This window comes from Pleurodeles waltl, chromosome 3_1 (assembly GCF_031143425.1).
Source record: "Pleurodeles waltl isolate 20211129_DDA chromosome 3_1, aPleWal1.hap1.20221129, whole genome shotgun sequence".
NCBI classification, from domain to species: Eukaryota; Metazoa; Chordata; class Amphibia; order Caudata; family Salamandridae; genus Pleurodeles; species Pleurodeles waltl.
Window position 1 is genome coordinate 862,701,647 of NC_090440.1, and position 14,620 is coordinate 862,716,266.

The 14,620-nt window shown below is 43.1% G+C and overlaps 1 protein-coding gene across 3 annotated transcripts in view; it reads right to left on the reverse strand.

The window, feature by feature from the left end:
• DLGAP3 (DLG associated protein 3) overlaps window positions 1–14,620 on the reverse strand; it is a 1,018,817-nt gene that overhangs the window by 66,685 nt on the left and 937,512 nt on the right. For all 3 annotated transcript variants that reach the window (XM_069223793.1, XM_069223790.1, XM_069223789.1), the window contains one exon: window positions 6,117–6,475. In XM_069223793.1, the coding sequence (XP_069079894.1) occupies window positions 6,117–6,475 (359 nt within the window). The remainder of the gene's footprint in view (window positions 1–6,116; window positions 6,476–14,620) is intronic.

Sequence of the window (14,620 nt, forward strand, 5' to 3'; positions counted from 1 at the left end):
CTGTTTTCCCTCCTTGTAAATCTCACATTTGATGATGGACCACAGGTTCTCAATGGGGTTCAGATCAGGTGAACAAGGAGGCCATGTCATTAGATTTCCTTCTTTTATACCCTTTCTTGCCAGCCACGCTGTGGAGTACTTGGACGCGTGTGATGGAGCATTGTCCTGCATGAAAACCATGTTTTTCTTGAAGGATGCAGACTTCTTCCTGTACCACTGCTTGAAGAAGGTGTCTTCCAGGAACTGGCAGTAGGACTGGGAGTTGAGCTTGACTCCATCCTCAACCCGAAAAGGCCCCACAAGCTCATCTTTGATGATACCAGCCCAAACCAGTACTCCACCTCCACCTTGCTGGCGTCTGAGTCGGACTGGATCTATCTGCCCTTTACCAATCCAGCCACGGGCCCATCCATCTGGCCCATCAAGACTCACTCTCATTTCATCAGTCCATAAAACCTTAGAAAAATCAGTCTTGAGATATTTCTTGGCCCAGTCTTGACGTTTCAGCTTGTGTGTCTTGTTCAGTGGTGGTCGTCTTTCAGCCTTTCTTACCTTGGCCATGTCTCTGAGTATTGCACACCTTGTGCTTTTGGGCACTCCAGTGATGTTGCAGCTCTGAAATATGGCCAAACTGGTGGCAAGTGGCATCGTGGCAGCTGCACGCTTGACTTTTCTCAGTTCATGGGCAGTTATTTTGCGCCTTGGTTTTTCCACACGCTTCTTGCGACCCTGTTGACTATTTTGAATGAAACGCTTGATTGTTCGATGATCACGCTTCAGAAGCTTTGCAGTTTTAAGAGTGCTGCATCCCTCTGCAAGATATCTCACTATTTTTGACTTTTCTGAGCCTGTCAAGTCCTTCTTTTGACCCATTTTGCCAAAGGAAAGGAAGTTGCCTAATAATTATGCAAACCTGATATAGGGTGTTGATGTCATTAGACCACACCCCTTCTCATTACAGAGATGCACATCACCTAATATGCTTAATTGGTAGTAGGCTTTCGAGCCTATACAGCTTGGAGTAAGACAACATGCATGGAGAGGATGATGTGGTCAAAATACTCATTTGCCTAATAATTCTGCACTCCCTGTATTAATTATCATTTTATTATAGGTGGGAGATTATTATCTGCCAACACTACCAATGGCAGACTTTACATTTGGGAAATCCTGATTTTTTTCTAGCATAAGTGTATTAATGCTTATATTGCACCTCCAGCAACTGCTTGTTTATGTGAGTGGGCGCTGTAACAATACCAAACTCAGTGGTACATTTGAGTTACCTGATCGTTCATGCTATCCCTCCCCATCACACCCCGTGGCAGTGAAAGCTTACAACAACTAAAGGAAACAATTAAAAAAGGCTTTTCCTGTGAGTAGGTGTGACTTACTCTTGGAGTGCTCCTGGTTTACTCCTAAAAGGCAAAAGTAAGGAAAGAGGACTGCAAAAAGAAGTCACAGGCAAAACATTTATGAATTGAGCCTTCCCAGGTTCTTTATTCTCTACGGGTGAGGCATGGGGTGGCTGGAACTATTAAGCGGTGTGGCATTCTCTGTGTGTATTTGCATCTTATATTTTGACTGAAGTGATGCTCTGTGTGGGCAAGCGCTTCAGTGATTGTCTCCTATAGTTTGAGTATACAGTGTTCTCTATAGGTGATGGCATATGTGACTGTGCCCTACAGTGTGAGCAGTTAGTGGTCTCTACAGCTGAAGGCTCATGCCGTTTGAATGATATACTGTATTCTTATGAGTTGGGGCTGAAAACTGTGTCTACCTCAACTGATTGACTGTCCTTCTATTAGAGACTAAGGCCCTCATTACGATCTCAGCGGGGCGCTGCCGGTCGACAGAAGACGCCAGCGTGCAGAACCCCCCGCCAGCCACATCATGAACATCCAGCTGGGCTTGCGGGCGGAATCAGTGTTTCTGCCAGCCGGCCGCAATGTGGCGGTGCGGTGGATGCAGCAGCACCCGTCACGCATTTCACTGCCCGTAAATCGGGCAGTGAAATGTGCGATGGGTCTGTGCATGGGGCCCCCCATGCCAAGTGCATGGGCAGTGCAGGGGCCCCCCCCAAGGACGGGGGGGCCCGAGTCACTCATTCCGCCAGCCTTTCCCTTGTTGTGGAAACCGTCAGGGAAAGGCTGGCAGAATCAAGCTCATTATCCAGCGGGCAGCACTGCTTGCAACGCTGCCCTGTCGGATCTGAAACGCCGCCAGGCTGGCTGGTGGCAGGAGCCTGGCGGTGGCGGTGTTTCATCCGTGGCGGTTCTGCCACGTTCATTATATGGCGGTCTGGGCCGCCATGCCATTGGCGGAAATTACGCCACTGCCGGCATGGCGGTCCAGACCGACATGAACGTAATGACCACCTAAGTAATCTGTTTTTTGGGGAAAAAAGCATTCTTAATACCTGAAGGGGGCGCTGCTGCAACATAGCTGGCAAGTTTCAGTAGCAAATAGAAAATGACACTGAATTACTGAATTGCTGAGAAGGAAGTAGAAATAAAAGTTCCATAACCTCAAGAAATTTGGCATGACTTTTACTCCCTTTATAGACTTCAAAATTGTGAAGCCATTGGGGATAAATGCTGAAGGCCACTTTGATCTGGTTTCAGTTTATCACTTTTGAATGCCAATACAATGGCAAAAAACTATGGTTACATGTTTTTCTACTTTAAACGTTGCATTGCTATTTCTGGTGGATATATCTAACCACAGATTTCTCACTTTATTATACTCCCCGAGTGCCAGAGAGGATATGGAAACGTTTCTACAGAAGTGTTCCTGTGCAAGGTTATGTGGCATAATCTGGCTCCTTGCTGATTCCCTACTGTCCCAGAAGTGACAGAGCAGAGAAGAATAGAAGTGCCACTGTTGAATGCTTTCTTTACCTGCCTTCCAACGTTGGTCCAGAGCTCTTCTCCCTACTTAGTTTTTTTATGATAAACTTCTAAACGATTTCTCCACTGTACTAGGAAACAATGTCCCCTCTCAAAATGACAAGTTTCAAGCCATGCCACAACTGCGAGAAGCAGATGTCAGTCAAAGACCCATAAGAGGTGTGACTTTAGTGTCTAGGTTCAGGCCATGATTCTACATCATGCAATATGTGTGATGTCATGCACCAAAGACTGGAAGGTAAACAGGTATGTCGTCAAACCCAAGCAGACATTGCGGGCTTCTCTTAGGTCCCACACAGATGCATGGCTTCTGGTTGCATCTGCAAAACTTAAAGACTATTTTCCTCATTGCGATCATGTCAGCTCACTGCATGAATACATTTCAGGCACTTTCAGTGCAACTACCGTATACCACCTGTTGTTTGGACAAGTTGGTGCAGAGGAGTCAGGCAGCATTCTTCCCAAAAGTCAGGACTCTCTTATAAATTGGGCAAGACTTCACTCTCTCTGTGGTCATTGTCTCCCCACAACCTTTCCTTTTAAAGGGGGGGAGACGGTTTATCGACCAGACCCCAAAAGGGCTTTAGCTTTTACACTGATTGTACCAAGAACCATAGAGTAGGCAACCAACTTTTTGTGGGGTCCTCCAGATAAAGGAAAGGGAATGCTTTGCAAAGGAGGACCCTGTTGAGGTAGACGGCACTCTGCATTATGATCTCAGATGCACTGGTCAACAAGCATACCTAGTAGGTCTGAAAGCCCATTCCACCAGGGCCAAGGCTGCTTCTACTGAGTTGGCTCATGGAGTGCCTGGCCTTGATTTTTGCCAGGCTGCAATATGGGTGTCAGTGTGTACATTCACAAACCAATGTTGCCCTGACAGCCAGGTCTATCAGGGAAGACAATTCATCCACTTGGTTTTGCAAGAATTATTTTATCTGAGTCACTCCACAGACCCTTCACCTTGGGAGGTACATATCTATTCTAAGATGAGGAATCTACGTTTAGAAGCATAGATCAGAAGAACAAGTTACTTACCTTCAGTAATGCTCTTTTTGGAAGATACTCTAACTAACTACAGATTCCTCACTCCCCTCCACTTTCTTGTCGTGTGAAGTGGCTTAAATTTAACATCTAAAAAACTCCCTAGTTAGCATTCAACATAGGTACAACAATTGTTCACACTCTGCGTCTGAGGATGCAGAAGGGAAAAAGACAAGAAACTGACATCAGCACAAAGGTGTGGTGTCTGTATGTATTTCTACTGTGTCACGTACGAGGCAGAATTGAATTAGAGCAGAGCTGCATGGTGCCACCTAGTGGGGCGCATTACCACTGCTGCAAAAAGTTTCCCGATTCAGTCTGGCACCTGGGTATTCTAAGGGGAGAAATCTGCAATTGGATAGATTATCCAACAGAAAAAGTTACCAAACTTATTCTTAAAGAACAATAGCAGAACAACATCTTCATAATTACATTTATTTCTTCTTAATATTTAAATGAACCCTCAAGAAGGGACAAAATCCAGAGAAAGAAAAAAAGATAGGAGAGAGAAAAAGAGAGAGAGTGTGCATGTTCATGTATGAGCGAGTATGAGCGACAATGGCTTCTTTGCCCTGTCAAAACTAGAAACTTAACAGCAACCTGGATTTTCTGTATGGTAAGAGTTGGGCCACATAGCCTGCACTTGTGTATGTAGCTCTGCACCAGTGATAGTGCAATTTTGTATTAATGTTTCCACCACCTGAGTGGTCAGTAAACAGCAGAAATGCAAGGAGCCATCCAGTGGTTTATTTGTAAGAGAGTAAGGGCTGGGGTTCAAAGTAATGCTCAGAAGCACTTGGCTGCTGCTTTCGATGTTGGGGTACTGAATACAATTGCTGTATCGTTTTGATTTCATCTCATGACTCTCATCCACCATCAGACACGCCCTGCTGCTTTATCTCACTCTTAGAGGTTTTTTCGTCTCTGTTTTCTTTCTTTGTCACAGTTTTTCTGTCTTTCTCTTCCTCCTTTTATTCCACTGGTTTTCTGGGTCAAAGTTTGATAAGCAAAATTAAGTGCCAGTATTAAAACATACGTGTCACACCTGCAACAACCAGCTCAAATTAAGCACTGGAAACATTTGAAACTGTCCACTGCAAAATTGTATTTCTTACGCCATCCAGTAGACACAACTCTCTTCTTGGCACTAATCAATATGTGCAAATCTCTTCTTAGGCACTGGCAATGGGTCTATATGTTGTTTGTCTACCCACCAGTGGAACACATCTCCTTTTTGAATTGGTCAATTGGTTAACAAACAAAGGCACTATTGTCCTAGCCTTGGTGCAAAATTGACCAACCCTAGTAATTTGGCCTCAAAGGTTGACTTTGTATTTGGTGTTAAACTTTGTTCGTATATGGTGTTTAAACCTTTTTTTTTAGGCCTTCCATCTTTTGCAGAAAAGTAACTGACATTACAGAAAAAAAATTGCCGAGGAGCAACACGTTTGGCCAAATAGCTGGGATTAGAACTCCAATATCCTGGTTCCACGGTCATTGACATATCCAGTACAGCACGTTACATCCACAGCTCTACGATCAAGGTACAAGCGCTAGCACCTAGGCTTTGAGTTACTATGGAACACAGGCATGACACAGAAAACATTCGGAGGACCTATGCGTTTGTCAAAAATAAACTCTGGCGTACCTTACAGTTAATGGCTTAAACCCTGCCTGATGTTCTAGTCAAAACTATATTCCTCTATCTTTTTCATTCCTTGGAATGTACTTCATTAGGGAAACTCCATTCAACCCTTGAAAAGGTAAGCTACATCGGGGAGAACAGGAAGTACAGCGTGGAGATATGTTAAAACAGCAAATGCACTAAGTCAAAAGTTAGATTTTCTTTTGCTTCCCACTAGCAATACTCTACTTTCCACCGTTGCCACAATAAAAGATTTACAGACGGCATTCCCTGCCCTCCTCTGAAGTAACTTTATATTTTAAGGGTTTAAGGAAGCTCACAAAATGGAGGGCAGCTTGATTGAGAAAAAAGTATGGAGAAGTGAATGTTGGAGCTGTGATAGTTGCATTGAGTTTTGAATAGGGAATTCGAAAGCAAGTAGTACTAAAGAACAACATGGTTTTATTAATGTCAAAAGTATATATCCCATCCAGTGTTAAACTATTTGTTAGAGAGAACTATATTAAACAATAGTAACATACCTGGACTCCAATGGACGGGCGCCACTTTCTTTGTCGCAGTCCTGCTTTGAGATCTTCCCGGGAAGGGACCGGCTTAGGTATCACAGTGGTGGGTTTAGGGGAAGCTCGATGTTGGACAGAGGATAGGTCCAATGACAGCCCCCGTGCCTTCGACATTGTTGACGTCTTTGTTGTTTCCAAGCTCTCAGCAGAGTTGCAATGGCCTTTGACATCCTTGGACCATGGAGGTACCCGGGATGGCTCATTGTGCAGGTATGTCTCATGCGTGGACTCTGTGCTGCTCTGGGCCGTGACCGAGATGATAGGCTTGGTAATGAGACGTGGAGGAATTGGTGGTGGAGCTTTCCGGTAACTGAAGGCTGTCATGAAAAAGTTGCAGTTAGGGATTTAGTTCATTTTTGCTAATTAATTTCACAATATCACCATAAAATAAGTCCTTGCCTTCTGAACGTACTCGATTGTGCAAGAGTAATTGCATATGTCACACACGTCACAGTTGTTTTCAACTTTTGTGCCAAGAGTCTCACCTTGTAAAACAAATTTCCAACCGATCACCTTGTCCCAGACCATTGGATATTACGAACGGGCATGAAAACATGGCAATCCACTCACTCTGTCTGAAGTTGGTGTGCTTTTATTCCACAGTTCTCTTATTGCAGAACAATAGCGCAGGTGTGATGCTATTTGGACGTTGTCTGCTCTACAACTCCTCTTCTTTCATCACTCTTTGAACACAAGGTTACACTGGTTACAATGAGCAGAATGATGACACACAGTAGCCGTTTCCAGGCCTGGTAATGATTAAACATTACTTTCGTGTTTCTCAAACCCACCAGATCCGCCATCTTGAATATAACCATACCCACATTCTATATGAGCAAAGAGAATTGCCACAAGCTTTTCAGGGGTGGACACAAAAATAAAAAAATAAAAATGTTAGGTCCTACACAGTGTAATCAATAGCGCGGTGACAGGGACCTAAGTGCATAACGCCAATTACCCATTTGGAGAAATCTCCGATGAATTGTATTCCAAAAAAGTGGGAAAAGCACATCATATTTCTACTGAAATAAAAAAAACTGCCCGATTTGCTAATCCTGTATTTTTAAATCCGCAGAATCCAGATTCATCTTTTGTTCTGTGTATGGCCATTTTTTTCCACTTGCTGATGCTATAGGCAGCCTAACTTCTACAGGAATCCCCAACGCTCATTTGAAACTTTCTCAACCCTCCCAGCCTTTCAGAGAGTGCAGCCTGTATGAAAATGTTCAGTCAGCACCAGTGATCAATACAATTCACAACACAAACATCATCTATACTGTATCGGTAATTTCAAGTGATGTTCCCACTTTTCGCACATACACTACCCCGGGAACAGACTGCCAATTGTCCCTTGGTCACTCACTGCAGTGCCTGGAATAAAGGACAATTTTTTGTGATTGACTAAAATGTTTATACCATCATTTCATTGACAAATCACATAGCAGCTCTCTAGATTTACGAGTGACAAAAGCGGGCAGACTAAAAAACAAGCCTTCAAACTAGTTGTTGGCTGGGACATTTGAGGATATTTTAGATCATTATGTATTGTGTAAAAATAAATGTCCCTTTTTCATACATGCGGCTTTGACAATTATTATTGCTATTCAGCAATGAAACTTTGTCTAATTGGCAGCAAAACCTGAATTTGTCAAACGCAGAACCGGCAAACAGATAAGGCCTCCATTCATCCAACCCCTTTTCCCTTTATCATCTTGGCATGCAGAACAGCCATGCCTGCAGCTTCTAGAGTACTGCGCTCCACTCATTAAGGTTCCTTTTAGCTGTGCTCTCCACCACGTTTTCGAGAAGACTGCATCACATGCTTGCCATGCTCACTGTGAAAACACACTGCGCCGAATTTGCGTCAAACATTTTGACGCAAATTCGGCGCAAACCTAACACCATATTTATACTGTGACGCCCGACTCGGCGATCGTCAAAATTCCTCTGTGTGCGTCATTTTCTGGATGCGGGAAAACGGCTTGTGTTATTGACATGCAATGTAGGCGTTCCCGTCCAAAAAATGACTTTAAGGCCTGTGCGCCTTATTTACACTCCCACATAATTTTTACGCACAGGAGGGGGCGGGCGTTAAAAAACAGCGCACAGCCTGATGTGCGCCGTTTTTTAACGCCTGGGTGAGGGCAGGCGTTAAGGGGCCTGTGGGCTCACTTCCATGGTCTCTGACCACAGAAGCAGTCCAGAGGTGCCCTTCACTGCCCCCAGGGACACCCCCTGCCACCCTTGCCCACCCCTGGAGGACACCCATGGATGGGGGGACCCACCCCAGGTAAGTAGAGGTAAGTATACTTTTTTTATTTGTTTGAAGTGGCATAGGGGGGCCTAACTTGGGCCCCCCCTACATGCCACTGTGCCCAGTGGCTGTGCCCAGGGGACAGAGGTTCCCTGGGCATGGCCATTGGGCAAGAGGGCATGACTCCTGTCTTTGCTAAGACAGGAGTCATTTCAATGGGGGTTGTGCGTAAAAAAATGGTGCAAGTCCGGTTAGAGCCATGATTTTTTACTCTAACCTGACTTTCACCATTTCTTGACGCACAACCCCCATTTTTCCCTACGTTGGCGCTGCCTGGTTAGAGTCATTTTTTTTTTACTCTGACCAGCCCGCAGCGCCGGCTAACATCAATCCTTAAACAAGGCGCCTGCCTGGCGCGAAGGAATGGCGTTAGTTGGCTGTAAAAAAAATTATGCAAACCAGTGCCGGCGCTGGTTTGTGTCAAAAAGTATAAATATGGGCCACTGTTTCATCATCTCAGAGCCTAAAACATGAGGCCCATTCTGGGCATCCAGATAGATATGCCATTTAAAATAAGTACATTTAAAAAAGCTCACCAGAAATACTTACCAAGGTGGCAAACTTCAGGGGATATATGAACTTCATTGAAATTATGATCCCTTATTAAGTGAGAGAAACCATTTTTAATGATGTTTTCTCCAAGCAGGATGATAAACTTGCTCTTCACTGAATGAACTGTGGGCAAGGACCAGGGTTCCCAGCTCCCTCGTTTCATTCCAGCTCAACAGTGTAGACCTGGAGTGTACTTAGCCTATGCCTGCTCAAATGCATACCAGAGATATTGAGATAATTAAAGAGGCTTACTAGGGAAAGTATAAGTCAATATTATATGTAGTCTTACCCTACAACATTAGGGAACTTGTTCTTGAGCTCAAAAGAGAGGCGGAACTGAGGTACATCTAATTGATGAAAATAATATGTATTTGATTTTTAGGCTAGGGTGCCTCAAATAACTCTCTTTGACATGCACACAGACTTTGTACTTATGTTCATGACTCCCTTTTGTGAATGTGATGGTATTTCTGCTGAGGCACTATTCTGCCACAAGCATTCTCCTTAAAATATGTTGACTTGAGACGGAGGTTCTTGTGAAAAGAATAAGATATGTTTCCTGTTAAGACCAAAGCATCTCAGTTGAAATATTTCTAAATATTTATTGGAGAGCATGACCCCTAAGCTGTAGTAATATTTGATAGATTTCATAATATCACCTCATATGAACATTTGAGTACTTGTTGCAGCTTGGGAATTTATATTAACTGGCCTGCTTATATAGGTGCCATTTTAACCAAATTGGTTCTTTACAGAATGTTATTGTGTTTTCTTTCTAATGGTTATGCAATAAAGGTGATGTCAGTAAATTAAACTAGTGCAGGTTGTGTTGGGATTTGCACACCACACAGTTTCTATGCAACCTGAGCAAATGCTAAATACGACTCCACAAGAAGTAGGAATCGTGGCATGAAAGGAACTCCGTTCACTTCCTCTCAAATGTTCTTAGGGACAGCAAACTCTGGAGGCAGCTGAACTCTTCTTTAAGACAATTGAGAAGTAACATCTATTGAAGATGGCTCTCTTCAATGTTCTTTCTATAGGTCATTAAAAATATACAGTAGTGTGCATGATTTGTCACGCAACTTGAGATCTGTGATCACTGATTATGTCTTTGCACTAACTCAGAGCATAGCGATACTCTCTTATTCCTTCCCTATATATTTTCTGTGGCTGAATGGAATCAGAAACAAATTTCTGCTCAGTGGGCTGAGAGTCTCTGTGGGTCACCGGTTTGAATCCAAGCCAAGCTGACCCAATGTATTAACTCAATCAAAAAATTGAATATCAATGAGTTGGCTGATGAGACAGCAAAAGATCAAGTCCTCAGTGGCAACTCAGATTGTTGTGTATATAGTTTAAGTAAACGATATTATCAAACCAAACTATTTACCCCTTAAAAAGATTTGTTATGATTGATTGTAGAACCATATGACTCCAAAACACTGCTTATGACTTCAAATGTTACAGATGAAATCACAAATGGCATCATTGACACTGGTGAGGATATCACATATCACTTAAACAATAACATCACTGATGATGCTTCATCACATCTTATTATTAGGAAGAGAAAGCCTATACTGTCATCGACAGACAACAGATACACAAAGAGGAAAGCCCATATGATGTGATTGGTAAAATCATTTGTGATGTACTTTGTTATATCTTGTGTACTAGAACAGGGCATTGTGTGGGTGAAACAACTGTGTAGCTAGTCAGAACAGGTGGGTGGTGTATTTTTGGTATTCAACTACAATGCCTTTTCAACTAAAGCATCTTAATATGTTAATGCGATAAGAACAGTAACGTGCTACGGTGTCATGTTAGTAGAGAATCAGGAAGGTTTTTCAGTAATGGAGAAAACACAAAGATGATCTCTGAAATGCTTGCAAAGGTCTCATTCACAGGCGGTCCATCAGACACAGTGGCTGACAGTGCAGAGTACAAAGGCCTGCAGTGTCGACAGGCCACTGTCTATGCCGATGACCTGCAAGTATGGTGCGTAGTATATGGCAGCCCTTGAAAAGTACATGGCCTATAAATTAGAGATTTATATTGAGTCTGTAGAAATGAGGTGACTGAATCCACTCGTCCATTGGAACATTGCACGATGAATCTACTCAAAACGTTTCAAAGCCTGAATATTAGTTTAATTTTGGATGTGTTTAGTTCAGTTTGGTCAAGAGAATGTCATAAGGTTTGAAAAGGTGTGTTTCCTTTTTGTTGTGAATCCTGGAAAAATCAATAAACAGAGTCATCTAACTAAGATTGAAGTTAGTATTTGCTCTCACTTGTAATGTTTGAGATCGTTTTTATAGTTTGGTATTAATCCATTTGATTAACTTTTAAACAGAAAAGCTCAAAGACATGGTATAATAATTTATTTCTATCAAAACAAGGTAAATTTCTATTCCATAAACTGTATTTTTAGGCCACGTTTTTTGTTCATCCATACAGATTTTTTGTAAGGGTGGGTGGAGCTCACAGAGTTCTACTCTGTGGAAATCCGTGGAGTTATCTAAAAACGCTGTGAAATTCCGTGGAGTTCCGTTCGCTGTGGAAGGCCGCCCAGTCCTACTGCACAGCACTGGGCACAGTTTGGGTGCTGTGAGGATGCTATGAATCAGCTTTTCAAAGTATTGTGATGCACTACTCGGGAGTCTCGAGCTGTCAAAAAAACATGTAGTGTTGATATTTGATGTGCCATGAAAAACAGGTTCATGACAGCATAACCATATATCAATGTGCTGAAATGTTAACATAAGTGGCACCCATGAGTAAACCATGCAAAACCAAATCTTAGTCACTAATGCGCTTGAATCACAGTCCCCCTTTGTGGTCCTGATACTGACTTATCCATAGTGGAACCACGTAAACGCTAAGCTGCAGCCAGCCGTGTTGTGTGACCGTACCGCCACCTGAGGGAAACCCCTCCTACTCCCTCATACATATGCGTGAAGCGTACATTCGTCACTGAGACGCAGGCAAAATATAATTCCAGAATAAATAACAACACTCAACCAGAGTTGAAAGATGACAATCCAAGAACAATGTAGACATATGAACTCATTAACAAATGATTTGCAAAACGTCTTGTACCTGGTGAAAGTGTGAAACGTAAACCAAGGTTTACACAACACTCTTTGCTTCACCAACTACCCTTCTTCACAAACTTGCTATGGATGGCCAAGCACACCCCCTGTCTTGCAGCAGCCTTGCACTCGCTTCTTCTGCACTTACACACAGGCTCAGGATGCCCTTCTTTAGGCCCCAGCACTAGCAGCGGAAAACCAGCTCACCACCAGCAGCCAGGCATTTTCACAAAGTGTTTAGCCTTGCTTCGCACTGGGCTCTAAAGCACTCTCTCAGGCCACACATCTCTATCTGACAGGAACTACCACTCAGCAGCTGGTGCTCAACTGGTATCCAGCTCTCCAGGGTCACTGAGGACAGTGAAAGGAGGGAGGCCTGTGTCGTAGTTGGACTCTTGCTCTAGGCAAGACTGCTGGTTTACGGATGACAGTACTTATTTTTGTAGGCGTCTATGCCAGTCCTACAACAAGTCGCAATTGTCGTCCCAACCCTCCTGGTTTACAAGCAGCACCTTACCAGAAACCCAGTAAAAGGTGATTTGTGGCAGCCTTTACACATGGACTCGAGAGTGTGACATATGAGGGAGTGTTGTGGTTAAACAGAGATTACCCCATTCTCACAAGAACAACATGTTTTAATCAAACACAGGCAATAAAGAAGATGCAGTAAAGTTTCAATAGGTTTTATTTAGCAAAACTGCAATCTGCAATAAGTTGTATGTGTTGCAATGATTAAGATAATGAACAGTGCAAGAAATAGAATGGTAAAGATAAGAGTCATTAATGCAAAGACCCCGACCATCTTGAAATATCATGAGAAGACATAAAGTATGGGATATGTCCTAATAACCTGTGAACCTAATCTCTAACTTAAAAGAGAACTAGGCATGTTAAACCTAATCTGCCAATGCCATGTCCATCAAAAGAGCCCCCAAACCTTTGTTACCTTAGAATGAGGTCTCTAGCTCAGACTCTGTAGGGACACGAAGACTAGGTCAGCGTCAAGGCGACATGCAGCACCGATAGCAGCAACGGCATCTGGTTGGAATCCCTCTATCGGTTTAAGTGAGGAGTAATTATACACATCTGCTTGGACCCCTGACTTGGGTCTGTTCCCAAACAATAGATAACAAGATATCCTAATATATTTATATAAACAATTCCCTCGAAAGCGTGAAGAGGGAAAGTACCTAATGTGAACACCTACAGTTTGTTTATCTTTGTCGCTTCATATTGATGCCTTTGCGCAGTGGCACTGATAACGCAAGCTAAAACATGGGTCTAACTAAGATCAAGGCAGCCATCTAAACAGAGCAAGCTAAGAAGGGTAAAAGTCACTAGGTGACGGAGGCACAAGTCTGCAAGCCAAAGGCTAAGCTAACTCCTGTATCCCATTCAAACAAACTAGGATTCACTACACCTGGCCACTGAGCTGCCACCGGTGCAACCCCTTAGCAGCAGCCTGCAGCAGCAGCAGCTCGACGCCGACTGGCAGAGAGCAAAGCCTTAAACAGGGGCCCACCTTGCCTGTCGTAGGGCAAATGTTGTCTTCATTTGGGTTGAGTATAAAGTGCAGCCCAGTTTTCAGTTTTTCTTTGGAAGGTTATGGGCCGCATGTATTTTGATTTCATTGCCACTTGTTAATATATTCTGTCTGAAAGGAAAAAAAGAGTAGAAGAAATAAAAAATGAAAAATGAAATCAGTGAGGAAGCTGTGTAATTAAGCTACACACCAGCACCACCTACTGTCAGTGAGATTCAAAACACCCATAGCACCTGGTATGCCTAAGGGGTGGGTGAGTGGCGCACTGGTGAACTCTGCTCTGGCGCCAGATTGGATCATGAAGTACCAAAACTCTGTCAACTCCACCAGCAGAGCAGAGTTCACCGCCCACCCATAATTTTTTGCACTGTCAGTGAGGAAATCTTGCATGTGAGATTTTGAAAAGGAAAATTTTACTGTTGGGTCCCCTACTGAGTCTTAATTTGACCAGTCTCCGTAACACTTTTCAAGATTAAATATGATAGACATGCTTTTTAAAAAAAAATATTTCGATCTATAAGAGATAGATGCTCTTATACGTATTTGAAGAAATATTAATTAAGTCGAACTGAGGCAGAAATATTTTTTCAATACGCTTTCATTAAGCAATGTTCTAAAAACAATGAGGAGTGGCAAGAACAAGTTGAGCCTTTGGTCTAACAAAATCCCCTACTGTGATCTTCGGTCAGTAAAGAAAACTGCAAGTATGCTCATCTTGTCAAACTCATTCTTTCTTTCCCACTTCAGATTAAGAAATAAACTGTGCAGTCAAAGTGGACAGATTATGGTTTTAGGTCACGCTGCCCGGTGAGGTGCTCTCATCAGGTCGGTGCCCATTTTGTGCCCTAGTAAACTGCCTCCTAATAGGCTGTTGGCAGCAGTGAAGATGCATTTTTCCTTGCTGCATTCAGGTGGGAAGAACAAAGTGCTCTTAACAAAGTCAAGACATACAAAAGCA